Here is a 26238-nt window from a genome sequence, read left to right as displayed (position 1 = left end):
TTTAAAAGAAATTGTTAAAAAAAATAAAACGCAATAAGAAACCGGTAAAGGTATGTATTATGGGAAATCTCTGATTGGATGAAGATGTTTGTCCATCATTTCAACTGAAAGTTATTTGGCACGAAGCAACACTGGATATGCTCATCAAACTTTTATAAGTATGCAGACAAGTATTCAGTTTGAGTTCTGGGAAATAATTTTATTTTCCGAAACGTTTCATTTTTATTTTGTTCACATTTTTGAAATTTTGTTTTGATTTCTAAAATGTAATGATTTTATTTTTTTAAATATTTTTTATGTTTTTTGCTTTTCTAAATGTTGTAATCTTTTAAATGTTAGTGTGAATGGCACTTCAGGGCCACCGTAGATTTTGATCTCAAGTTATGAATTTTATATATGACATCATCAAGTCATTAGTTGGTGTCCCTGCCGTCCTCCTCAGGATGGGACGTCCCCCGTGGCAGACCGGATGTGTCAAGGCTATCGTGAAAACAAAACCTCATCTTTGGAGATCAGGAGACGGAAAGAAACCAGCCAGGAGGACGCTCCTGACTCTGTAACGGGACAGGCCGACAATCCTCTTGAAACAGCTGTCGCCAGGCTGGAGGAGCTGGAGAGGAACATAAAGTACCTGAGATCTTCTTTCTCCCCGTATTCATGTCAGGGTTGTTTAACTGAAAAAAGGCGTTCTGCTTCCTTGTCTTTACAGCCATGCAGCAGCAGCAGCAGCTGGTTCTGAGAGCAGACTGTGGCACAAAGCTCTCAGGCAAGTCCGCGCCTCAGCCCAGCTCTCACTCTGCATTCAACATCTGCAGAAGTCCGTCGTTTGGGAGCAAGCCGTCCAGAGAGCGGTGAGTTCCACTTTACGTCTTTGCAGAATGATTGACGGAACGCTTTTATCTCTGACAAAAGAAAATGTAATTTCATTCAGGAAAAAAGCAGAGCTTCACAGCGTAGAGATCTGCAGAGTCAAACAGCTGGAGGAGGACTGAAACAAAGCTGCCAGCTTGCTGCGCCTGCATGGCTCAACATGGAGGCTGCCAGCAGCAGAAGTGGGCAAAATAGAACTGGAACAGACTTCAATCCTGCTTCCTGTACCAAAAAAGCCCAAATATCAAAGGATGACAACAGCCAGCTGGCAGTGTGCAGGTGTGTGCAGCAGAAATGTCTGAGTTCTACCTTTAATTCTTAAAAATGGAATCTTTTTGCCTAGCTATTCGCCCTCTTTTTACTCCTTCCAGAGTGCTCCTAGCTGAGCTGGAGGCTCATAAAGATGCATGGCCTTTTCTCACACCGGTCAACCATAAAGTCATCCTAGGATACAGGAAAGTCATCAAGAAACCCATGGACTTCTCCACCATCAAGAAGAAGCTCAACAACAACCTGTAGGTGTTCCTGTCAGAGTTTCTGTTCCATTCAGAGCTTTTTTTTTTTCTCACGTAAAGGCCGGCAGTCTGTTTAAAACGCTCTTTATCTATTTCAGGTACTTTGATCTGGAGACTTTCATGGCTGACGTCAACCTGGTCTTTGATAACTGTGAAAAATTTAACGAGGACGACTCTGAAATTGGACGGGCTGGCCACAACATGAGGAGGTTTTTTGAAGAACTTCTACAGTTAAAAAAATGAATGACTCCAGTGTGGACTTGTTAATACGATCAGACTTTTCTGTGGTGCTAAAGAAAGTTTTCTTTTTTTAATTTAAATTGTTAGATTTGTTACTAATAAAAGATGAGCAGAGGAAAGGTCTTCCTTCTGTCTCGATATTTATGTTCAAACGGTTTTTGATTGCTTTCCTTGGGAATAAAAATGTCATTACAAAAATGGTAACTGTGTAGTTTGTGCAACTAAATTCTTAACTCTGTCTTTCCCGGAAAAAAAAAGAAGAAACTAGTACATTAGTAAAGTTTGACTGTTTTGGACTAAAGTCAAAAGAACAGCCTTTTGACTCATACTTTCCAGAAGGATCAGTCTTCTTATCTATGCGTCTGTGTAACTGCATCATTGTAAATTCCAATGCTATAAACAACTCACTTATGAGCTCCAGTGTGAGAGTGTAAGGTGATGCTCATCACTTCTACAGTAGTGATCTCCAACCCTCATCCTAAAGAGCTGCTGCTGCATTCCTGTTGATCAGCTGGTTCTGGGGTTTTCACAGAACACATCTGATCCGGATGTGATTTACATTTGGGAAACCAGAAGTCAGAGTTTTACTTAAAATATATATATATATAAAGCTAATTAGTCCCATTTCAGCATTAGAAAAAAAACAAACATAAGAGAATAACATTTAAAAGCTTTTTCTAAGCAGGAATACCTACAGAATGACGAAAGGAGCAATCAAATTGACATGTAAAGTAGTACCTGAGGGGAAAAAAACGAGAGAAAAAAACAAAGACATCTATATATATACACACATATATATATATATATATGGGGGGGGGGGTATTTTATCTATAAATAGATTTTGAACCAACAATACTCTAAAATTATTTTTTTAATTTCTATATTATCATTTTTTGCTTAGTCTAGTTAGGGGAAAACCCGTTTTGCAAAACTAAGCATTTAAGCTAAATAGTTCATTTGTGCATTAAAATATAATAAATTCTCTTTAAAAAAAATCATTCAAAAATATATTTAACATTTATTTATCATTGTTATTAGAGCCCAGGCTTAGCTTTTCTGTGTAATTGATAATTGAACATAACTCAGTGGAAACATGATCAAAGTCCACATTAAGGGCAGTAACGGGGTCACGTGACAGATAACAGGCCTTATGAAGGCAGGAAGTAAACAGTGCATTTCAAGCAGTGGGTCTGCGCTTCGTCATGGTGTCTCTCCTCCACACCCTGCGGGACCACACGGACGAGGTCCGGTGCTGCTCGTTCTCCCCGTCCCTGCTGGCGACGGGCTCCGGAGACAAGAGCCTCCGCGTCTACAGCGCCTCCACCGGCTTCACGGAGCTGCCGTTCTCCCCGCTGACGGCGCACGGCTACGGGGTTCACTGCTGCTGCTTCAGCTCCTGCGGCGGGTACCTGCTCAGCTGCTCCACGGACGGCCTCGCGCTGCTGTGGAGCGCGGACACGGGCGAGCTGCTGGCCACGCTGGAGCATCCGAGCCGCAGCCCGCTCCGGGTGTGCGCCCTGTCGCCGGACTCCTCCCGGATGCTGGCCGGGGCCTGTGACGGCACCGTGGCGCAGTGGGACTTCCGGTCCAGGAAGCTGCTCAGGTGAGGGGCAAAGTTTAAATAAACAAATAGATAAATAAACCTCTGTACATTTACAGTAAAAAATATATTTAAATAAAAATCAAATTTTCACTTGTTGCTTCGGCTTCACATCCTCCTCCATCATCAGCAGATGGAGCTGATGACCTGCAGGAAAACCACCCAACCTTTAATCAGATCCTTATGTTTTTATTACAGTCTTCATCAGTCAGCTGTGAGCCACTTTTGGAAACATTGAGACTTTGAGAGCACCCCCCTAGTCTAATTGAATGTAATCTGTGTCCAGTTGCAGTGCGGTGAGTGAGGCCAGTGTTGTGGCCTGCTGCTTCTCCCCCTGTGGGCAGATGTTTGTGAGCGGCTGCACCAACGGAGACCTGAAGCTCTGGGATCTGCAGGCCAGTCTGCTGAACTCTCAGAAGGACGCCCATGACCTGGGAGTGACCTGCTGCACCTTTGCACCCCAGTTCACTATTGGTGGGTTTCAGAAATACTTCCCCTTGTTGTGCAAATACAAAAAGTAGCAAACATTAGTTTTATTTGCCTGAGGCAATGACATTTAAATGTCTAATCTCAAGAAGGTGAAAATAAAAAGTTAATAAATAAAATATCAATTAGATTAGGATTTTTTTCTACTTTTAGGCCATTCAGCCTAAATGTTATGTTGTTAACTGGTTTCTGGAGCCCTTCCCCTTGACAGACATAAACAGCAAGGCTTATCAGGCCCCAGTTGTGGCTGAGGTGTCGTCACTAACCAATAAAAATATTAGAAATGTGTGATAGGTGGACATTCCATGACGTGACCGGATCTGGTCAGAGCAGATGACGAGGGGATGAGGGCAATTGCGGGCAGGATCACTCTGCACCAACAGTCCCGCCCATAGCTTAAAGGCGTATTTTCTGATGAAGTCTTGCAGAAACTATGTCCTAGAAGATGACACAGGTTTCAGGATTTGGGCTTTGAAAAGGGATCAAAAGATGATCGGAGTGGGACTTAAAATGTTTGAGTGTTGTAAATGTCTTTTTTTTAAACTGATTTTTATTAGATCCTATCTAAAAGATCGTAACGTTGCCATATGACTTGCTGTAAAGAGCTTCCTTACATGTTAATTTGCAAGATCTGGAGACGGATTCTTTGTCTTTTAAGACAAATAATTGCTTAAAACCTCTTTATTCTGCTTTTTTTTATAATATTAAGTTTGTGTTTCACAACCAAGATGTTTATTTCATTCCATCACCACCTATTTGTCAAATTTCTATATAAAACTGGATTGTTTTTGTTTTTAAATAACTTTTGATTAAAACAAAGTTTAAAAATTTCAATACTTTAATGTTAAAAACAAGACAAAAAAAAGAAACAAGAGAATCTATGACCTAACGAAATTTCAAAATTCCTTCTGAAGCAAAAACTAAGAGAGCTCAACATTATGGCCTCCAGATGTTTGCATGTTTCTGTCAAATGCACCCTAACGTATTCTTAACATGAGAAAAATATGTAATAAATAAATGTGTTTGTCATGTTTTAGAAACTTGGGGAGGTGGCAGATGGTTGTCTTCCTTGTGTTCTCGTGTGGCGAGTGAAGTGTTGTGTTGTTCTGCAGAAGAATGCGCTTTGGAGTTTCGACTGGCGTCCTGTGGACAGGACAGCCGCCTGAAAATCTGGATTGTTGCTCAGGATGAAAGAGACGGTAGGTCCCCCCACTTATCATCATTTATTGAATCGGGCCGACTTGTGGATTAAATGCTTTGGTGGAAACCTGGTGTTTGTGCACGTGTGCACGTATGCACGTGTGCACACAGCCAGCCGGACAGGCAGATTTCACAGGTTGTGTAACCCGGTCACAGATATTTCTGTAATGTACATGGACACGTCATGGTGTTAGTTTCTAAGATGCGTTGCCATGGGAACAGCCTTCTTTCAGGAGGGCTTGATGTGTCCCACATGATGACCCCAGCTCATGGTAATCATTTCTCTTTTTCTCTGAGCTGCTTGTTGAGGAACACCGAACAATGTCTGTCATCATTTCAGTTCTTTGTGACAAAGATCCTGAAACAGGTCTGCCTCCCTCAAATATGGATTCATCATGACCCGCCCGACAAGAGGCTGACATGCTTCAAAACCCCTTATTTTTACTTTACTCAGGTTTACGTCTGAGGTGTTCAGGGTTGTACTTTGGTTTGTGGAGTTGCAGTCAATGTGGAACATTTTTCCAGCATGTGCTTTATGTGCGTGAAAGCTCACTCTCTCTCTCTCTCTCTCTCTATATATATATATATATCTCTGTCAACAAATAATGTTTTCTTACTCTAGTCTGGCTGGAAGCCTTGTGGGTCAAGGTTGTATAATTCAATTAACAGTCCATCATTGATTCCCGTTTATGCTCCTCAGTTCAATACATTTATATAAAAAACTAAAAAAGGAACGTCTCTAAAGTGTGAGGAGCTTCCTTTCATTCATCCATTCACCTAGATCCTGCAGTTTAGGGTCATATGAAAACACTTTTGAACCTAATGTAGCTTCACAACAAAACCTGTTCATTAACGGCTTTAATGATTTGTCTTTACATTCAGTGTCCTTTTGCATTTAATAAATAACCAGTCATTTTATTGAAAGGAGGGTTTGAGATTCTGTCACAGTCACAAGCTATGCGTTTTTGTACTTCTACTAGATTTTACATCATATTTCCGTATTGTTTTTCTCCTTTTAGCACCAATACTTTGTATTTTATTTTGAAAGGTATTTGATGTGCTAAAAATGTAAGAAAAAAAGGCAAAATACTGTATATAGAAAAACACATTACATTTATTGCTATATTTATTTATCAAATGAATTCAACTATCATTTTATAAATCAATGGCTTTATGGCCACAAAAACATAGTGTATCTTTTTAAACGGTGGGAATTTGTAAAAGTGGGATTTTGCTGCTTTCGCTGGGTTTTGGTCAGTGAAAAACTAAACCAAATAACTATTTTATTTTATTTTTTGGTTGCAGACCCCTGATCTAGCTTGTTATAACTAAAAAAAAAAAAAGAAGTTTTAGATGTTTTTCTTTTTTAAAGATAATTCAGTAAAATTCTTTTTTCCTCTTTGGAATGGATGATAATTTCAATTATGTGTTAATTTTTTCTAGTAATAATACTATTTCTAGGAGGAATGGGCAAAAGTTTCAGTCTCTCGATGTGCAAAACTGATAGAGACACACAGTGGTGTGAGAAAGTTTGGGCCCCCCTGATAGTTTTCAAGATTTTATTTCATAAATCATTGGTTGTTTGGATCATCAATTTCAGTTAAATATATCATGTAGCAGATGAACACAGTGATATTTGAGAAGTGAAATGAAGTTTATTGGATTTAAATAAACTGTGCAATAAAATGCAATTTTCTATCTTTATGTTTAAAGCCTGAAATGTGGCAAAAGGTTAAAAAGTTTAAGGGGGCCGAAGACTTTTGCAAGGCACTGTACGTCCACACTGGTGTAGGTCAGGGCCAGAAGGATTCGTAATGTGAGACATTGATGGATGATGTCACTGGGGGCGTGGTTGGACAGCTCATCAGACCTCCAGCAGGTGTCTTTCGCTCAGCTCACTCAGTTTCAAGGAACAAATGCAGAGGAAATAGAAGTAAGAACAATCAAATGTGTTTCTCACAATGTTTAGCATGAACATGTCCGGCCAAAACAGTTGTTTTCTAGTAAACTTGTCACTCTAGGTGTATGTCACTCTTTGCGTGTGTGTGTTTTCATTCAGCCTGGACGATGAAGCTGCTTCATTCTCTCGCTGCTCAGTCGGCTCCCGTCCTGTCCTGTGCTTTCTCTCCGGATGGAGAGCTGCTCGTCTCTGGGTAAGAAGCTGAACAAATGAGCAGACATCACATCTGCAATGTTTTCTGAGCAGAACGAATGAAGACATCCCAGGCAGGTAACTGAATATTGATCCTCATGATTGTTCAGTTTTGTGTTTGTTCTTTCACTTCTTTTCACTGTAAACACTAAAAATATGTGTTTTATACATATATACATATTTTTCTGTATTGTCCATCTGCTTCTTGCTCAAATAAAGTGATAATATTAAAATATAAATATACAATCCTCGAAATTCTGACAAAAATGTTTTTTTCATACCATACATTCTGAAAATTACTCTCTACTCTCTTCTCAGCTCCGTGGACAAATCTGTGACAATATACAATGCAGTAAGTTATATTGTTGTCTAAAAAGACTTTTCTAGACTATAGATCTTCAAAAAGTGTCTGTCTGTTTGTACTTTTATTTACAGAACCTGGGAACCCTGCTTCACACTTTAAAACAACACGACAGGTAAATTACCTCCTCACCTGCTGTGATGCAATCTCTGCAGCCGTCAGACGCACAGCGGCACAGGAGGCCCAGTGTTTCCGATCAAAATGTGTGATTTTTGCTTGATTAGTTTTTCCCTGAAGCACTGGGTGCAGTGATGCAACAGTATATTCTTGTTTCTGCACCGTCACTGATGCGGCACCACAGGTAAAAACCAGCAGAGTGCTTTGAAGTGCATGACACGATTTTGAGACAATCTTAGATTTTTTTCTTTATAAATAAATATTTTTGGGGGGAGCTGACTTAAAAGGATCTTTCTCTGCCAGCTTCTTTTTCTCACACACCCTTCACACTCCTCTTCCTCCTCCTCCCGCCTGCAGATACGTGACAGCTGTGGCTGTGTCTCCTCACCAGGCCGTGATTGCCACTGGCTCCATGGACAGAAGTGTGAATGTGTGGAGAATGGGGGGAGAACTCGGAGAAACAGGTAAATACAAACAAGAGACCTTCAGAAATATGCACTGTCTCTGACAGTGGTCTAAATAAAGTTTTTTGGAGCAAATCAAAATGTCCCAAAAAGGTCTTAAGAACCTCGATAAGCCCCGTGTACTTGGAGTGCATCCATGAAGATTTACGATTAATGATGATCAGTGCAGCCAAGAGAACTCCTCACATAAACTCCGAACAGTTTTTGGGGAAGCAAAACGACGTTCCTGCTTCACATGAAGAAAACTCCTGTTGTTATGGAGAGACGCATCCACAGACATCTGGAGGCCTCAAAGGCGTCACCCGTGCAGCTCCTGCTTCCACCATCAGTCGTACGGATGAGCATGAACCGCGTTCGGCTGCCTTTTGTTTATGACTCTTTCCTGCCGCCTTCACTCTTAATGCTGTTTTCTCCTCACACATCTAACTTCCCTCTCTGTGTGTTTTTCTGCAGAGGCTGAGGCGCAGCAGGCGTCATGTCAAGGTAAATTACTGCATCTCTGTGTTCTGCCCTCACAAAGCCTGCCATGCAGGAGGGAGGGGTCATTCTTTTCTTGGGTTGGGATGTTTTTTTTTTTTTTACCCTCTTCGTTTGTAATGGAAGTTTATGGAAGTTTTTCTTGACAGATGTTCTTTGAATTACATTCAGTATAATAGATTTTTAGAAATATTAGTTTATTCTAATATCCCCCCCCCAATAACCCAAATAGGAAGATACAACAAAAAACAACATTTTTTTATTAAAGTCCCACTCCCATTATCTTTTGAGCTTATCTATATTTAATTTATGATGATGCAATTTTTAGACCAAATTTTAAAAACTGTCTTTTTCTTGGACATAGTTTCTGAATAGCGGCAGTATTTCATTTGACCTTGCCATCCCTTATGCTCTGTCATCCATTCCCAAACATCTTCCTCCTGTTTCGCAACTTTCAGCTAAATGAACCAAAAGATTCTTTGTTGAACTGAATCAAACTCTTCGTCACATTCACTCCTGATTAAATTTAGTTAGGAACATTTTTAAAAGTAAAGTTTTAGGAAAAAATCTTGTTGCTTTTTTTATAAGAAACGTTAGCATAAATAACAGAGTAGATTTACAAAAGAAAATCCTGGAATCAATGTGTAAACCAAAATGTCCCGTAAACCTTTATTTGGAAGTTGCCACCTTTCACAACAACAGCTGATCACAGTTGCACCTTTTATTCTTCAATAGAAATAAAATGTTCTTTTGAAAGATGTTGCCGTACGTGTTGGTTGCCTTCTTCCACTGTGCTGATCACTCCATGTTTTTATGTTTACCATGTTCATCTTTAGTCACCAGGTTCGTCTTGAATAGTTTGAATTTATGTTTTCGGTCATCATCTTCATGTAGAAACAGAAACTCACCATCTGAGCGCATGGAGGGAATTGTAAAATGTGGTGGGAATTGTGAAAAATGATTCTAAAACATCTGTCCTGTCATATAAATGCATTACATGTGAAGCCTTTTATTCAATTAAAGCTTTGGTATTTACACAATTTGAATTAAAAACATTAGAAAGATCTGATTTCTGATCATTTCGGTGCAGCCATAACATTGCTGCAGATCAGATCAGTGACTGAAACATGTTTTTTAATAAGGGTCAGCCCCTTTTTAAATCATTTTTTAATAAAAATCCTTTTTTATTAAAGGTGACACAACGTGGTGTCACATTTTAGCACAGAACATGAGGTGTTTAGTAAACCTGTAGTCAAAGCTGCAGACAGAAGTAATTACTGGGTTTTGTCTGACTACTTTAACCCTCAGATTAAAATGCATTAGTCCTTCTTTTGGGATTTACAGACGTGGGATAATGGAGATCCAATTATTTTCTGGAAAAGAAGCAGCAAGTCCCAAAACATGACGTGTTTTTACAGTTTTTGGATCAACAAGGCTCACAATGAAATCGTGATTTGGCTCCAAAGTGCTGGAGATGAATCACTTCATTGTTGGGTTTGTCTGATTCACTGTGTTTTTTTGTTTTTTTTTTCCAGTTGGCTGAACAAATACACGGTTTTCGTGTCCCGATCCTTTAAAGCTGGAACCTAAGAAGAAAGAAATGATGCAATGGTTTTATTTGCATACATGACGACAGGGTTTGTGCTCTTGGGCAGCACAGAAGCATTTGTCAGGAGGGGGCGCCGCTATGCGTGGAGGCGTTAGGGGGTCCTATACTCCTCTGTTTAGAGTTTTTAGCAAACAGCTTAAATGTAACAAAAAAACAACAACTCATGTTTACAATCCTAAAGAAATAAAGCATCAGTTTACATGCTTTAGGGCAGGGGTCGGGAACCTATGGCTCGCGAGCCATATATGGCTCTTTTGATGGTCACATGTGGCTCGCAGACAAATCTTTAATTATACTTTTTTTTTTTTCATTAGACCAGTCCTTCTCGGGCGCGATGCGATGCCAGAGGCGCGCAGTAGTAGCAGTGCTTAGAGAGAGAAATCTGCGCCAGCGCTATCAGTTACTATTATCTATTATTTCACAGAGTTTGTACCAGCTGGAAACCTGTGAATTGCCGTGCGTAAAACTACGCGCTCCCGTCTCTGAGAAAGAGCGCGCAGATGCGGGGACGGGATGTGTGAGGGAGAAAGCAGAGGGGGGGGGGTGAGGTGTTGTGGGGACAGGCAGCAGGTGAATCGCGCAGGGATTGTAAAAACGTAAAACCCGCTTCCCGTCACTCACTGCAGCGTGTGAGTGTGTTTGGCTCCCCGTCTGCATGTGATCAGTCTTTGTCACATCTACAGAACATTCAGACCTACGATCACGTTTAAAGTCTCAACGCCTGCATGAAGCAGAAACTCACCACGTATCAACCAGACTAGACCATCAGCAAAACTACCACGAGAAATACTCATCATTTATTAGCAACAGAATAACAATGTTATTAAAAAGAATCCACAGACTTATTGTACTTTAAAAATGTTGAAATTAAATCAAATGCACACATTCATTTGTATATTTAGTTTTAAACAAATTGTCGCGGACTGAGTTGGATGGCTGTTGGGCCGCGTTAAAAGTTCTGGAGTTCATTGAACGCGTCAAGCAGAGATCTGATTGGCCCTCAGTTCTGTCGCTCAGCCTGTTGTTAGGTAGTTTGGACCAATGGGGTTCAGCTATGGGCCGAATAAGGGAAATGGGAGGGCTGCAGCGGGAGCAGGGGAATATAAAGTTGGGAGAAGCGCTCTCCTGTCGGCGGGAGAGATTCAGGAGTTGCTGAATTAATTGTACGGCGTTTGTTGTGGTCTGCAGTAACCGGAATAAAGAACTTTAAAAGAGTTTAAGTCTCCGTGCCTCAGTGTGGGGAAGGGACACTACATTATTGTATGGCTCTTTCGAAATTACATTTAAAAATATGTGGCATTTATGGCTCTCTTGGCCAAAAAGGTTCCCGACCCCTGCTTTAGGGGGTTAAAATGTCTGTTATTTTCATGATTGAAAGCAACAAACTGGAAAGCTTCAGGTTTATCCTGCAAACCCAGAATTGTTTGTGTGAGAATTCAAAGGTTTTTGAAATTCATCCTAGCAGTTTCATTGAGACAACCTTTTTTTTTTTTTTTTTTTTTTTTTGGCTGTATGGTGAGGTCGTGGTGTGTTGATAGGGAGCAGAGCTCTCCTCTCTCTAGAGACATAGTCAGCTTTAATAACTTAAATCATTGATTTATTGCACAAGGACGTGGTTTCATGTCGTGTCCTTTGAAGTGATGGATTTATATGGGTGTGGGTGGGTTTCTATGTGGGTGGATTGCTGCACATGAAAGTAATTTTCACTCCTATATCGCCACAGAAAGAATGTGTCCTTCTCTGTGGAGCTGGAGGGGAAACCGTTTGTTTCCAGGAGATTGGAGTGAAATAGTCCAACACTGACTCCCGTCCTGTTGTGTGTTTTTTTTTTCTTTTTGCAGGAAGGAAGTTGCCGGTTCACTGCAGGCTGCTGCTCGCTGATTGGACAGAGGAGGACGTGCAGAACTGGCTGTGCGAGGAAGGACTGGAGAAGCTGGTCGACGTCTTTAAAGCCAACAACATAGACGGAGAGGAGCTCAGCCGGCTGAGCAAGGAAACGGTTACGGAGCTGGGAATCGGTGAGGAGGAAAAATGGAGGCGCTCTCATTCCAGTCCAGGTTATTGTGGGGGATTTACTCACTGATCCTAAAACACGACTAAAGAGGAAAACTAAGCTACTTTTCATCTGATTTAGCCCTTGTGCTATCCTATGTGGTCAAGATGACCATTGACGTGTTCTCCCTACCATGTCAAAGGTGGAGAGGATTTCATGTAATCCATGGACACCAGTGAAGATCACAAATCATTGAAGAAAAAAGGTTCAGAGCACTGTCTAGTGGGTCTAGCTGACCCCACTCCCAATGTTAAAGTGCCTAGGATGGCACAAGGGTTATAGAAGAGAGCCTGCAGGAACCTCTTTGTATAATATCAACTCACAACCTTTACCTCACAAACACACTGATGGGCCCTGCAGTCCAGATGGGGCCATCCCAGTTTAAAGTGTGGTCAGAAAATCAGATGTGGATTCACAGAGAACCAGCTCAACACTAAATCACTCTCTGGGTTTTCCACAGAGATAAAGACAGTCAAACTACAAGATAATCACAGCTTTTTCTTTGTTAGTATTTCATCCATCCAGACTTGATCAAATCTCAAACAGTAAAGTTGAGGAAGTCGAAGGGCGTCATGACAACTGAGCTGCAATGTCCAAGAGGGAAATCTCTTTTAAAAAGATTTTATTTAATTTCCCAAGTAATAAGACCTTTCTCTTTAACCCTTGTGCTATCCTAGGCACTTTAACATTGGGAGTTGGGTCATCTAGACCCACTGGAACCTTTTTTCTTCAATGATTTGTGATCTTCACTGGTGTTCATGGATTACATGAAATCTTTCCACCTTTATCCACCTTTGTCATGGTAGGGAGAACACGTCAAAGTAAGGGCGGGTTCATAGGATAGCACAAGGGTTAATGCCATAAATATAATGGAATTTACTTATATTAGAGTTGTGGGCATTCTAGATTACACACATCTCTTTATTGTGAGACAGACTTTATTAAAAACTACATAGATCACAAATAAAAAAATTGCCATTTATTCTATTCTTGTATTTAAGTCAATTTTTCTTTATTTTGAATCAAATTTTGTCCAAAAAGGATCAATATAGCCTTCTAAAGTGTGTCTAATAAGTGGTGTGGTTATTAGAATACTCAGCAGTAATATCACCTATAATCCTATTATCATGCTGGTGTGCTGCTGTGGCGGCATGAATGCAGAAAAATATTTCTGCATTCAAGAATGCGTTCATGCATTTTTCATCAAGGCGATCCACGACCACCGCCTGCATACATGAGAGGTGCAGCTGCAGAAGAGGAGGGTTTCTGCACAGGATGACCTGGACTTCTCCAGGAAGGTGTGACGAAGTTCAAAAGGATCAAGGCAACAATGGAGCGCTGCGTGATGTCATGCGTTTGTGGAAAAATGAAAATATTTTAAAGGAAAAAATTGAATTTCTTACTGCTAATGAGTGACCAAAATGAAAAGATAGATAGTTATGTAAAATACAGAAAAAAAGTCTTCCACCACTACTCTGATACAAAAAGCAAAGACGCTTCCCTAAAATCCTGCATTTTCTGAGGAAATAAAAGGTCAACTTTGGTCAACAAATGGGATGAAACTGACACCAAACTATCAAACATGGTGGTGGCAGTGTCATAATAAAAAATGTCCTGCCAAAAAAAAAAGAAGTATCCAAGCTTTAATTGGATGAATTTCAATTTAAGTATACATGTGCATATATTTATGATTGTGGGTGAAACAATTCTACAGAGAAAAGTGGCCCAAATTCCTCAAGGAGATAAAGAGCGAAAAAATTTCAAGCAGGGTGAAAAACCTTTACCTAAAATTTGTATACAAAATGAAAAGTAAAAAAAAGAAAAGACATATAATGGAGTTGTACTACTAATAAATAACCAAAATAAATGGACATTGACTTCTTTAAATGACAATTTATGAAAACAGAAAAAAATATTTTCTGAATTGATGATACAAACATGAGATAAAATGGACAGCATGTAATAGAAAAAGCATCATATCAACAATAGGACACAGTGGTGGCGGTATAATGATTAATAGCTGAGGCTATTAGTAGTTGAGATCCAAACTTTAATCTGAGGCATTTCAATTCAAACCTAAGATAAAAATTCCTCCACAGAGAGATAAAAGACTATAAAAAGTTCAGGGAAGTTCAGAAAACATTTCACCCTAAACCTATATATAAAAAAAAAGGACAATTACAACTCTGAATTCATTCACTTTAGGTTTTTTGTGTGATATAGGAATTTTTATATATGAGACAAAAGTACAAACTAAAAATAAAAGGTAGCTAATAATTAGGTTTAAAAAATAGCAATATCACACTGTTAAGATCAAACTCCCTTTTATCACGCTTAGACATTTCCTGTTGAACTTTTCTCTGGTTTTCGCTTTTAGTTTTAGAATAAATGTCGGGATACACAGACCAGCTCTCTTTTTTTTTTTTAACTTGTCCTCTCCAACAGCTGGGCAGGCAGATGAGAGCTGAGGGCCTCTTGTGTTGGACATATTTTACTTTAACAATAGGGGGTTATTAATCTTCAGACAAACCAAAGGTATGTCTGAATAAACCCCTTTTTTTAATTGAGGCCAAACTTTATTAATTTCAACCATGTTTGAAAAACATTTGTATTGGACCGGACGGAAAAGGAAAGAAGGGAAGAAGAGAGAGGGATGTTAGAGAGAGGGGGTGTGTGGGTAAGAGGGTGATAATAGGAGGAGGGGGGGGGGGGGTAAGACCAAAAGCAATACAAAGTCTGCCTGTTTTCTTCATTTAGTATGGAGCGGAGCTCTCATCATTACCGTGCTCTGGTTGGTGTTGTGTTGTATTGTGTTGTGCAGCGTGCTGCTGTTGTTTTTGGGCTCCTTCTTTGCATACGGGGGAGCACAGAGAGTGTGTATCACATTTCTGCACGCTGAAATATTCATGCGTGTTGGAATAAAGAGGGTAGAGGGGGGGCATTGTTTTTTAATGCTTATTTCCTATTTCTCTGCTTTGCATCAAATTATCAATCTGGACTTTGCTTAGCATGAAAGATGCATAAGCAATCTTATCTTCCAAGTGTGGATCTTCTATCCAACTGCTGGTTAGGAGCTTAATCAGAGTTTTATGAAAAGACATCCAACGGGATTGGCAATGTTCTTTTTCCAAATTGAAGCCGAACTGCTTATTTGTTTCTTTATAAATCAAGCAAAATACCATCAGTACGCATGACCCCAGTCTTTGATAGCAGGAAGTGTTTCAGACTGTTTCCACATGCAAATATTTAGGGGGGGAAAAATCATTGTTAAGAAGACAGTCCCAGAAAATCCAGACGAGGACATTTTTAACAAAATAAGAGTCCATTTCGTCAAGTTTGGGCACATCAGGAGATTTCTACTCTTGATTACTTTTGCCTAGAGCTCAGACTTTAATGGGCTCGTTAACTGTGTTTTCTCGGTAATTCCATTCAGAAATGGGAACTAAGTGGAGCCGTGGTGGAGCAAACTCAGACAGAGGGATAAAAGCTGCACAGATTATCACGGAGAAACAGATCTTCCAATTAGGATGCAAAGAACTATTCTACGGTTGACAAATATGAGTCCCATAGATGAGTCATCATGCAGAAGGAATTATTTGCTAAATTACTACGGTATTACCTGGCCGCAGGTTCCATGCAATATTCAGGCAAAACCTTCCAAACTTAGTGGGCAAAAGTTTGTTTTAGCAAAAAAATAAAATTAAAAAGAAGAGGTTTCGAATTATGAATGCAGTTGGCAAGCACGGCAGTGGACAGATCATGCTGTGGGCTATTTGTCAAGTAATAAATGATACCAGAAACAAAGACGCGTCGGCCCTAAAAGCACTCCAGAATCATCTGACTGTTCATGAGTGATTCGTAAAAGATTTTAAAGCTAAACTTGACTTAAGAAATCATTCAAAACAGTTAACGTAAAGACCCACTCTGATAAAGATATTCTTGTGGGATTTAGCTAAAGACGGAGGAAAATATAAAGAAAATTCAACTCAAAACTGCATTTCTTTATTCAAATTCTCTCTTCAGGGGCAGACGAAAAAGTTCAGTTTTGAAAACGTTTGTAGTTTTGATGTAGGAGCTCCAGTCAGCAAGTCGCAAGTCACAAGCTTCCTGCTCTGCTCCATTCTGATTCATCCACTATCAGGAAATAGATCCGTGTACGTCTTTGTTTTCCTCGTCTGAGCTGGAATCTGAATCAGATACTGCTCACCATCTTTGCTGCACTGGTAATATTAGCTTGGGGGTGTGTGGGGCTGTAAGCTAGTAGAAGAGAGTGTAAACAGAGGCATGATGGGAAGCGGGAGGGTGCTTGCTCTGCGCCAACAGTCCCGCCCCTACGGAACTCCTGCAGCTCTGCAGAAACTGTCCTTGTAAACGACAGGTTTTTTAATATTTTGGCTAAAAACATCATGATCATAAATAAGACCACTAGGAAAGCTTTTAAAATAAACCCAAAGATGATTGAAGTGAGATTTTTAAGCTGAATACTTGTTTGGTTTCCCTGCACCTGAGAACTTTTTCCCATGACGTAGAATGGAGTCACAGAGTTCCTTTTATTCTTACAAATTCCTCAAAAACTAAGAATGCAGGCAAAGTGTATCTGCATCTGTTCTCACCGCCTGACTACGACCCCCCCCCCCTTCTAAAAAACCCCATAACTAATCACCTGCAGCCACAAAGGTCACCCATCTCTTTTAGCAGCCGCTCAAAATTTGCAGCTGATGATAAATCCAGAGGCTGCTGTCAGCAGCAGCATGCATGCAGCTGGTTGCAGGGATTTGACCTTTTTAGATGACCTCTTTCAGAAAAAGAACTAGATATTTATGTTTTTCAGTGGTGAACGGCTCAAAGCAAAGCATCAGATTCACTTTGGTTTCTCTGAACACTCTGGATCACTGTCTGATAAAAATGGTCATTCACAGATGGCTAAAAAATGGAGCTGTGAATTTTCAGAGTCTGTGGGTCTTCGTGGTCGTCTCTTGAGGAGGGTCAACGCCCTGAAGGCAGAGCAGAACGGCTCCGAAGCCCCGGATCACTTCCTGTGTCCGATCACCAGAGAGCTGATGAAGGATCCGGTCATTGCTGCAGGTTGGTGCACCTGACTTTTCTGCAGGGTTCTGCCTTACAGTTCCTCTGATTCACACTGGTCCGTCTGCGGTGAGTCTGTGTTTTGTGACAAAGAAAATAAAATCAACCTGAATATTTACATCGCCTCCATCATGTCTGTGACTGACGTCTGTCCCTCCGCTAGGCAATCCGAGTTTGACGCAGGAGTTCTATTTCCTGTCCGTCGACACCTCACTTTTGCGGTAAAAAGCCAAAGAAATAGGTCAGGGTTTCAAAATAAGACATTAGACTTTCAAAATAAAATAAATTATAACTCTTGTGCTATCTTAGATGACCCCACCCTTACTTTGACGTGATCTCCCTACCATGACAAAGGTGGATAAAGGTGGAAAGATTTCATGTAATCCATGGACACCAGTGAAGATCACAAATCATTGAAAAAAAAGGTTCAGAGCACTGTCTAGTGGGTCTAGATGACCCAACTCCCAATGTTAAAGTGCCTAGGATAGCAGAGGGGATATAGATGTACCCACGCAATAACACAAGTTAACACCATCCCAAGGAGAGGGCATGGGGCCAAAGTTTTAGATAAACTTTTCGACGTGGGCGTGACTGGACAAACCACTCCCAGGGGGGACAATCATGAGACGGACTCCCCTCACAACGCAAGGGAGACACATCGCAGTCGGACCAGAGTCGATCTGGCATCAGAGCTTCACCACAGGAATTCTGGAACCAAAACGTGTCCTTCTACTCCACAGATGGGTTCTCCTATGAGCGCGAGTCCATAGAGAGCTGGATCCGAGGAAAGCACAAAACCAGTCCCATGACAAACCTGCCCCTCAGGACCACGCTCCTCACCCCCAACAGATCCCTGAAGATGGCAATCACACACTGGAAGTCAGACCATTAGACGAGAGCTCATCGTTGCCATTGGGAACCAAATGATCAATTGTTGTTCTTGAAAATGCTACTCCGTCTCATCTCATAAAATTATGAGCATTTCAGGCCCAGTTGGCCTTATAAATACTGCTTTTATTTTGAAAAATGTATAATGCAAGGCACATTGCTGCAAAGTTTAAGATGTTTTAAAAGCACTAATTCTAACATCCAAACTACTTACATTGTGTGAAATAAAGTTTTATTTAAAACTTTGAAATATCAGATGATCACTCTGCCTACAAAACAGCTGATTTTTCGCTCTTCTAAGATTATTTTTGCCTTAACAAATAAAAAAAATAGGGAACTTGTGATAAACAAAGAAACAGATGGATTCACTTATTCTGCAGCCACCAAACTAACCAACATGGTTTTACTCGTGTTGCATCCTTCTCTTTACGCGTTTTGGAAGAAACCAAACAGAAGAGTGGGATATTCCTCAGTGGGCCTTTATTCAGTCTCCCATGGTGTCAATGGCAGTAATGTTCAATTACAGTATGTGATCACGGCTAATAAAGCTCACAATACTGAAAACATGGCAACAATTGCGTTTAACGTACATCATAAAATGACGCCGGCGGCACTCTGCCCTCCATCCATCGCTCATTTTTTATAGATCGATATATATCTTTTTGCAATATAAACTGCAACTGAAGCATGCACTGAGCTCTCAACAATAATAAGAATCGTAAAATGTCTTAGTAGCTGTGCAAAAATAACTATATAAAATATATTGCTTTTACAATTAACCAAAGCCATTGGCGCTGTAAATAAATTAAACTAGACGGCAACAACAAGCAGGAATTCAGTGTTAACGGTGATTCATATAATGTACAAATATATACTTAACTAACATTTGAACACCATTTCAACAACATTGTGCCGAAAACTCAAAATTCACACGTCTGAACTTGCCAATACACAAAACATAGACCTTCACTGAAAAAGAAATGGAACATATTTATATATTTTACACGTGAGGATTTTTACATCCTTCCTAAAAACACCGGAATGCCCATTCCTTACAATCGCTTCTCTGAATACTCTTACAAAGCCTTCACTTTTTGAACATGATGGTGTTTCGATGGAATCCATTGCTTTGTTTGTTTTTGTTTGTGCTGCCTGCCTGGGAGAATCTGCAAAATGTAGGAAAGTGAAGAACTTCTAAATGCCAGCAAAATCGTTTTTTTTGCTTTATGAGCATAAAGTTTGGAAATGAACATCCAGACTGGAATAAAAACGTGTTTGGATGCAATCATGAGCGAGACACAGATTCACCACTTTTTCCAAACTGCTCAAAAAAACGTAAAAATCCCAGGAATCCGTCATCTGGTCCCAGAGAAAGACATCTGCCTCTTTTTGGACTGAAAAGTCCTAAAAGAAGGTCTTTCAGCACCTTTAGAGCAGTCGTCTTGTTACGTAGCTGTAGCTCAGTACATAGCACTTTCACTTCAACTGATTTTATCCTAAAACAAACAGAAAAAAAAAAAATTCCTTGTAGCTTTTATTTAAGTCTAACTTCTCATTTCTTGCTTTCTAATGATGTGCATGAATTCCTTTAAATGAAAACATGGCCCCTCGTCTCTCAGGAAACTAAATAGGATGTAAAAGGAGACGTTTTATTAGCTGAACACCCTGTTGAAGTTTCCTTGGATTAAACTGAAGGACTCCCCATGAGCAAAGAGTGAAGGACCAGACTTTTCTGGAGGTCGAGGCTGCAGCACTTGCTCGGCCCGGCTGTCGCCGTGTTGTTGATCAGCACACGCCCACGGATCAGTGCAATGGCTCCAGCTGGGCAGCGGGGCGTTGGACGTGTCTTCGTGTAACAGGAGGCTGAAGCGACAGATTGGAAACTTCTGGTGCATCGTCGTTTCTTTAAAGACCCGGGCAGAATAGAAACGGACAGCGTCCCACTTGTAGTTTTGGCCGGTGAGACAGACTGGTTTACACATTCGACTCTATGAATGATCGCTTTGGTTTCATTGAAGCTACGTGAAGGGCAGGATTATCTCGGGCCAACCCGTGCTGCTTGGGCACAGCCAGCGGCGGCTTGGACTCTCGGAAACAGTTTGCTGCTTGGCAGAACTTCTCTGCAAATTCCTTGGCGTGCATGCCGTTTTGTAAGCCGCTCTGAGGCGGCGGGTGTTTGTGCTGCTCCTGGTAGACGCCGCCTGCTCTGCTGTAGGGGAACTCGCAGTCGGCCGGCTGCAGGCTCACGGCGGACATGTTCTGACACACCGGGCCGTCACAGGAGCGGCTCAGCCAGCTGCGACCAGTGGACTGCAGGCTTGGGTGGCTCTGCAGACTGTGGTGGTGCTGCTGGACCTGCTGCTGCTGCTGCTGCTGAAAGCGTGCAGTCTTGTCAGTTATTCCCATAAAAGGTCTGGGTTTGTACTCTGCCGCAGAACCGGCCTGCTTGCCGAGCTTGGTTTTGTCGGAGATCTTGGAGCGGACGTCGGGTCCGAGCTTGCCGCTGTCAGATAGGCTGCTGCTGGAGGCCAAGCTGCTGGTGGAGCTGGACACCCGCATGCCGCTGAGGTTTCCTCCCTGAGATGCTGCCGCCGCACACAGGCCCTCCTTCCCCGGGTCAGAGGGGTTCCCCGTGAGTCCAGAGAGGGCCGACCCGTCCAGAGAGGATGCGGAGTGGACCGACAGCCTGTCCTGCCCCAGAGCTTTGGAGCCGTTGTAGGTTTGGGGCGGAAGCAGGTTCTCGTTTTCACAGCCGTGACCCGCGGAGGGGGAGGCGGACGCCGGCAGCGCACGGGTCCCGTACACAGGCTCTTCAGCCGGAGTCGACAGAGGGCTGATGTCGATGCCCGGGCCCGGCTTCAGCATGTTGGACATGTGCCTGCTGGGTAAAGGGCTGGACGGAGCGTACTGAGATCTGGTCCCTGTGGAGCGCCCCCCTACAGCCCCCATGTGCTGATTGGTTTTGACTATCTGAGCCTGCTTGGTGGGCTGCAGGACCAGCGCCTGCTGGGCCAGGGGCTCCCGGTGCTCCCGATGGAACCGGTGCGGCGGCAGCCTGCCGGGGCCAGGCGGCGAGCTGGGAGTCTGATGTCCGAGGCAGCTGCTGGCTGCTGGGGGGTCAGACGGTAAGACTCTGTTTATGGAATAGTTGCTGTGGGTCCAGCAGGCTTCACCTGCTCTGTCATGTTTCAAGGACACTCCCTCTTCCTCCTCGTCACCCTCCTCCTCCTCCTCCTCCTCCTCCAGGATCTCTCTTTGGGCTTCCACGCTCCTTGCTAGGCTGTGCTCAGAGGGTTCCTCCTGGCCCTCTTCCTGCTCCGGGTCAGACTCCTGCCCTCTGGATGGCTGGAAGGAGGCGGCTGCAGCCCCGGCGACGCCTCCTTTGGGCTGACTCCTCTGCATCTGCTTACACTCATCCTCCACTCGGGCCAGCAGACGGCGGATCTCCCGGTTGTTGGGACACAGCTTGGCTGCTTCATGGAGGTCAGCGAGCGCCGCCGTGAACTGCCTGTGGACAGAGAACGGCTCTGTGAGCTGAAGCACAGCGAATTCACTGCTGGAGGCTTTTTTTTAAATCAAAACTACTGCTTTCTTTAAATACGTTAAATAAAAATCTACCAACGGGGTAAGAAATATTGTTTTACTAAGAATTCTTATTTTATAAAAGAATTCTAGCCACCAAGACACATTTTGCTACAGAAAAACTTTCTTGATACGATTCTTCTTGCAAGACAGAAAAACCGACAATTTTTCTTGAAACAAGGCTCTTTTTCCCCCTAAGATTCAGTTTTTGCTGTGTAAGTACGCCTGCGATAGCTGAAATTAGCAGAGTAGTTACAGACATTTTAGCCCTGTTAAACCCCTCACTACACACTTTATACCCTTTTCTCACTCAGACACAAACATTTTCACACTTCTCTCTCCTATTTAAACTGTCACCGATCGACCCTCCACAGAAGAATAAGTCCAGTATTACAGAATAGAAAAGAAAAAAAGATTTATGTAAATGTAGCAAACTGAACGCATTGTGTATAGCAGACATGGCACAAAGGTCTACAGCCAATCAGGATGCAGAACACATTGCATAGTTAAAATAAACGTATGCATAATTGCATTTAAAAATCTGCGAGAATGTGAAAGGTGAGAGAACACTACCTTATACACAGTCAATGCATGGAAGCTGTGAATGATGCAGAGAGATCAGAGCTTTACTAAAGCATCAATAATCACGTCTCCATGTCTCATTTCATGAGATCATTCAGAGACTCTCCCCATACGGTGAGCTTTATCATCGACTGCAGGAGCTGCGTCTGAATGGCGGCTGCTTCCGTCTGTCTGTGACCCAGTTTGAAGATTTCCTGTCTCGCTTTTGAAGGCCTTTTTGTGTTTGTCTCCGTGCAAATAAGAAAAATACCACAAAATTCAGGGAGAGAACCATCAGAATCTCTTTCAGGTTGGTGTTGAAGTTCAACCACAGATTATATCATCAACGAGGCCAAAGTCCAGTTCCTGATTGGTTGACTAGATGCCAATTCTTCACTAAAGTTCCGATATATGAAGTCCTCGCCGCTTTAAACGTTCTTCTGCCAGACTGCAGTGCCCCACCTCTGATCACATTTATACATTGCCCCCCCCCCGCGTCCAGCGTGAACGCAGCGGGACTGCGTACGGGTGAACAGGTTACCTGCTGCTCCTCTTCGCTCTGGCGCGGGCGTAGTAGGCCTCGTAGGATTTGGGCTTCAGCTCCAGTGCTTTTGTTGCAAATTCTTCAGCCATCCCAAAATCCTGCAAAACAGTAATTAGTACATTTAAACCTTTAAATGATGACATGCTCAGAGCAAGCGTGTCTGTTTTGGATCACGGCTGCAATTTGATGGAAATAGCTGACAACATTTGACCTAAATTTCCCAGAGACTTCCAGGAAATGCCTCCGGTTGGAGGAGTTCAGCTTGCCTTTAGATGCAGAAACAGCTTCTACAAATGTAGAAGACTCCAACTTGTCTAAACAAAGCCTTTCTGCAGAAACAATTATCCAGGAAAGAAAAACTTTACAGGCCACAGTGTTTGCTTTGAGGTCAGTTGCAGCTTAGCTCAAATAAACGTCAGATTCTTCATTCCTCGACATGATTGTTTGAGACAACAACCAGCATCTCTGAGAACAAACAAGATTCCTCAGCCTGATTTCAGAACTGGGTTTCCTTTCAACAGATAAGTCTATAGTTTCCCCACCTAACTTAAAGAAAATCATTAAATCCTCTGCTGAGTGCTTTCAAGTCACTGAAGGAGTGACTGGCAGGGGAACAAAGGGCCCTCTGGGAGACACTCACGTTGGTTTTTCTGCGACACCGGGAGAGACTGAGGTACAGAGAGACCCTCAGGTCTTTAAATGGCTTCAGGTCATCTCCGAAGCCTTCTCGAGGAAACTTCCTCAGGGCGTACTGGTACCTCTGCGCCGCATCTTTCATCTTCCCTTTCTGGAGGACGCGCAGAGGGCAAAGCAGACGGAGACAGAAGCAGAAAGAAAAGAAGAGCACGTGAGTGTTCATCAGAAAGTCTTCTGGTCTCTCATAAATCACACGCTCAACACCCAAAAAACACCAAAAAACCTGCACACTAACATGCTACATCTGACAGTTTTGTCCTTTCTGCTGCAAAACTCAATCTGTTAAATGTCAGACATCGATCACAGCACCTCTGCTTGGGAGCAGCTTCTATATTTAACAGAGCAGGACGAACGGCCATCATACTGTGTTCAAATACTGACATTTCTGTCCCTTTGGAGGAAAGCAGCACAAATGAAATGAGGAACATTAATAGAGCCGGAAAGGTTCCTACCTTGTAAAGCATGTTTCCCTCCTCCATGAGCTTCTGGAGGAGGATGATGAGGATGTCTGGCTTGGAAGTGGCCATGGCCCAGGAAGCGTTTCCTGGGGGAGGAGGCGAGAATGTTATCTTTCCATTTGCCACGCAAACAGGAGAGAAACAGTGCATTTCTCTTATGTTTGGTACAAATGAAAGTTACCTAAGGATTGTACCTGATCGATCGTAAGGAGACGTTCTGTAGCCTTAGTTTATTGAGGGCAGTTAGGAACAAAGTTAGGAGAGAAAGAGTGAAGAGAGGAGACGTCATGCAAGAGCAGGAGATTTTACACCAGCTGCACTGCGGCAATAAAAAAAAAATAAAAAAAAAGTGATGTTCAAGTTTATTTACATGCAGGAAACTTTGCAGGAATGAAGAGTTTTTAGCTGAAACAGCAGAGAGGCTGCAGACACAGGAAAATGGTTGAATATCAGCTGGAAGTGTTGCTAAATGCTTAAAATTAGTCAAGCAGCACATGAGGGAGGAATGGACCAGCCGGTCTGCGGGTCAGACAGAAGCAGAGCTGGAACGCTTTTCCACAACATTCCATATCGTTCGTCTGGAATTATTCTTAGGACCAAGCTGGGATAAACAAGCCAGACAGACAAAGCAGTTTCTGTGCTGATGAAGACGTAACTGAACTCCCACAGAACAGCACATTTCATTAATCTAGCCAGGATTTTCTTGATTTTAGATATTTACACAAATAAACATTTAAAACAGTAGCATAGGTAATATGTTTTTAACTTTTTTTTCTTACTTTGTTTGCAAATCTACAAAAAATTGTCATTTTATATGCAAAACTAGAAAACAAGCTGGCATTCAAGACTTAAAGTCCTAGTCTGATCCTGTTTTGATCCATTTTCAAAGTGGTCTTTATGCCGTTTTTAGCCCAAATCAAAAAAGATATCTGGTTTTCTAGGACATAGTTTCTGCAGAGCAGCAAGAGTTCATTAGATATTCACCTCTTGGCTCGGAGCAAGGCTGCCCTCACTTCCTATTATCCATGGTTATTTGCTCTCCTGCTGCTGACAGCCCCTCACAGCCCCAATCTAACTATGTCTAAATTTAAGAAGCAGTTTGATCAATATGGGAGTAATTTTGCTAAAAATCCTCACAGACCAAAACCCTTTTGTTTTTGTATTACCAATAGGTCCTGTTTTCTGTCAGTCGTGTCTTTTTTAACTAAGCAAATGTAAGCTAGTTGTAGTATTTTTAAGCAGCTTTTATTTGGCAGGTTTTTTAAATGTTTTTTTCCTAAAGCACACAGGCCTCCCTCCCGTTCAATATTTGTTCTGTTATTTTATCCTAAATTTAATTTTTATGGACTAAACTGACTGGGTTGGTCTTTTAGTTTTGCCTTCTCTGCTTTCAACTTTCCAACATAAACAATATTCTTGATGAGTCCCCAAAACAACTTTTTACTGGCAGTGTAAAAGACTCTGCAGTCTATTTGCCACTTCTTAGTTCATGGTCTATTTCTGCATACATTATAATTAAAAAGGAGGACTCATGTTACACATTATAACTCTGAGACAGCAAGATTGTAAAGTTGATGGTTACTTTTGAACAACAATAACGAGTAATATGAAAGTTTGGTTATCAACAAACCTGAAGCTACGATCACACCAGGCATGTGACATGTTTGGACCATAGTGTTCACACTGGACAAGCAGGGAGGGGCTTCTTCTTTTGCAACTGTTTACTGATGTCAAAGCGGTGCAAAGTTTGCAAATCTTGCTCCAGGCTTTTTCTTTTGCAGCTCTATTCCAATGAATGAAAGACTTAGCCACAGAGCAAGTATTGATTTCTCCTCCATGATCAGTTTTCAAATGGTTGGCACTTCCCTGAATTAAAAGGAACGCCATCCCAGTCCCTCACTGGTCAAAGTTTAACCTTGAGAGGCAGCACGTGTTTAATGGACGTAGAGCCCGATAATGGCGGTAGAATGTTTTTGAATGTGAAGGTCTAAAACCCGCATACACAAATTTACAAAGACTTTTTATTGGGAGTGGCCACTTGAACATGCATGGCTGGATAGGATGGAAAATGCATTTTCCCTAGTTGACTGATTTTCTGTGAGAGGGGTAAGGTGCAGCCACATAAGATGAACTTTTACCTAGCTTGGCCCCTTTCTTCAACAGAGTCACCACCACCGATGTATTCCTGCAACCAATGGCCCGGTCCAGAGGCCTCATCCCACTGTGATCCACATGCTCTATCACTGCTCCTTGTTCCACCAGATACTGGACCTACATGAC

The 26238-nt window shown here is 42.0% G+C and overlaps 3 protein-coding genes across 11 annotated transcripts in view; 2 read left to right on the top strand and 1 right to left on the bottom strand.

Moving 5' to 3' along the window:
• The window catches only part of LOC101174472 (bromodomain adjacent to zinc finger domain protein 2B), a 30128-nt gene extending 28302 nt beyond the window's left edge, over nucleotides 1-1826 (top strand). For all 3 annotated transcript variants that reach the window (XM_023950778.1, XM_023950777.1, XM_023950776.1), the window contains 5 exons: nucleotides 443-627; nucleotides 710-851; nucleotides 932-1149; nucleotides 1242-1385; nucleotides 1484-1826. In XM_023950778.1, coding sequence (XP_023806546.1) covers nucleotides 443-627; nucleotides 710-851; nucleotides 932-1149; nucleotides 1242-1385; nucleotides 1484-1628 — 834 coding nt within the window. In that variant the 3' untranslated portion in view covers nucleotides 1629-1826. The remainder of the gene's footprint in view (nucleotides 1-442; nucleotides 628-709; nucleotides 852-931; nucleotides 1150-1241; nucleotides 1386-1483) is intronic.
• Nucleotides 1827-2569: 743 nt separating this feature from the next.
• LOC110017379 (WD repeat, SAM and U-box domain-containing protein 1) lies at nucleotides 2570-18367 on the top strand. Of its 4 annotated transcripts, none has more exons than XM_023950785.1 (11): nucleotides 2570-3228; nucleotides 3512-3699; nucleotides 4824-4910; nucleotides 6971-7064; nucleotides 7382-7415; nucleotides 7499-7539; nucleotides 7899-8005; nucleotides 8459-8488; nucleotides 11933-12109; nucleotides 13353-13442; nucleotides 17095-17205. In XM_023950785.1, exons 1-10 carry the CDS (start codon nucleotides 2828-2830, stop codon nucleotides 13421-13423), a joined length of 1230 nt encoding a protein of 409 aa, XP_023806553.1. In that variant the 5' UTR covers nucleotides 2570-2827; the 3' UTR covers nucleotides 13424-13442; nucleotides 17095-17205. The 4 variants fall into 4 exon arrangements, with proteins under 4 accessions (XP_023806553.1, XP_023806551.1, XP_023806550.1 ...); XM_023950783.1 differs by lacking the exon at nucleotides 13353-13442 and adding an exon at nucleotides 17970-18367 and having other exon boundaries at nucleotides 2579-3228; nucleotides 4827-4910; nucleotides 11933-12148; nucleotides 17095-17229; XM_023950782.1 differs by lacking the exon at nucleotides 13353-13442 and adding an exon at nucleotides 17970-18367 and having other exon boundaries at nucleotides 2581-3228; nucleotides 11933-12148; nucleotides 17095-17229.
• A 208-nt stretch (nucleotides 18368-18575) lies between these two features.
• The window catches only part of tanc1 (tetratricopeptide repeat, ankyrin repeat and coiled-coil containing 1), a 110756-nt gene continuing 103093 nt past the window's right edge, over nucleotides 18576-26238 (bottom strand). For 3 of the 4 annotated variants that reach the window (XM_023950779.1, XM_020713038.2, XM_023950781.1), the window contains 6 exons: nucleotides 26097-26229; nucleotides 24153-24182; nucleotides 23953-24044; nucleotides 23445-23591; nucleotides 22802-22902; nucleotides 18576-21625 (listed from right to left, as the gene is read on the bottom strand). In XM_023950779.1, the coding sequence (XP_023806547.1) occupies nucleotides 20092-21625; nucleotides 22802-22902; nucleotides 23445-23591; nucleotides 23953-24044; nucleotides 24153-24182; nucleotides 26097-26229 (2037 nt within the window). In that variant the 3' untranslated portion in view covers nucleotides 18576-20091. The remainder of the gene's footprint in view (nucleotides 21626-22801; nucleotides 22903-23444; nucleotides 23592-23952; nucleotides 24045-24152; nucleotides 24183-26096; nucleotides 26230-26238) is intronic. The other variant, XM_023950780.1, reaches the window with a different exon arrangement.

Source organism: Oryzias latipes, chromosome 21 (assembly GCF_002234675.1).
Source record: "Oryzias latipes chromosome 21, ASM223467v1".
NCBI classification, from domain to species: Eukaryota; Metazoa; Chordata; class Actinopteri; order Beloniformes; family Adrianichthyidae; genus Oryzias; species Oryzias latipes.
Note: the sequence above shows the minus strand (reverse complement) of the source record. Positions and strands in the feature narration are given on the sequence as shown.

Excerpts from the sequence above, each read along its gene's own strand:
- LOC110017379 (XM_023950782.1), top strand. The coding sequence starts at position 2,828 with ATGGTGTCTCTCCTCCACACCCTGCGGGACCACACGGACGAGGTCCGG. Across the intron at positions 4,911-6,970 it reads TGCTCAGGATGAAAGAGACG|CCTGGACGATGAAGCTGCTT; the intron begins GTAGGTCCCCCC and ends GTTTTCATTCAG. Across the intron at positions 7,540-7,898 it reads ACTTTAAAACAACACGACAG|ATACGTGACAGCTGTGGCTG; the intron begins GTAAATTACCTC and ends TCCCGCCTGCAG.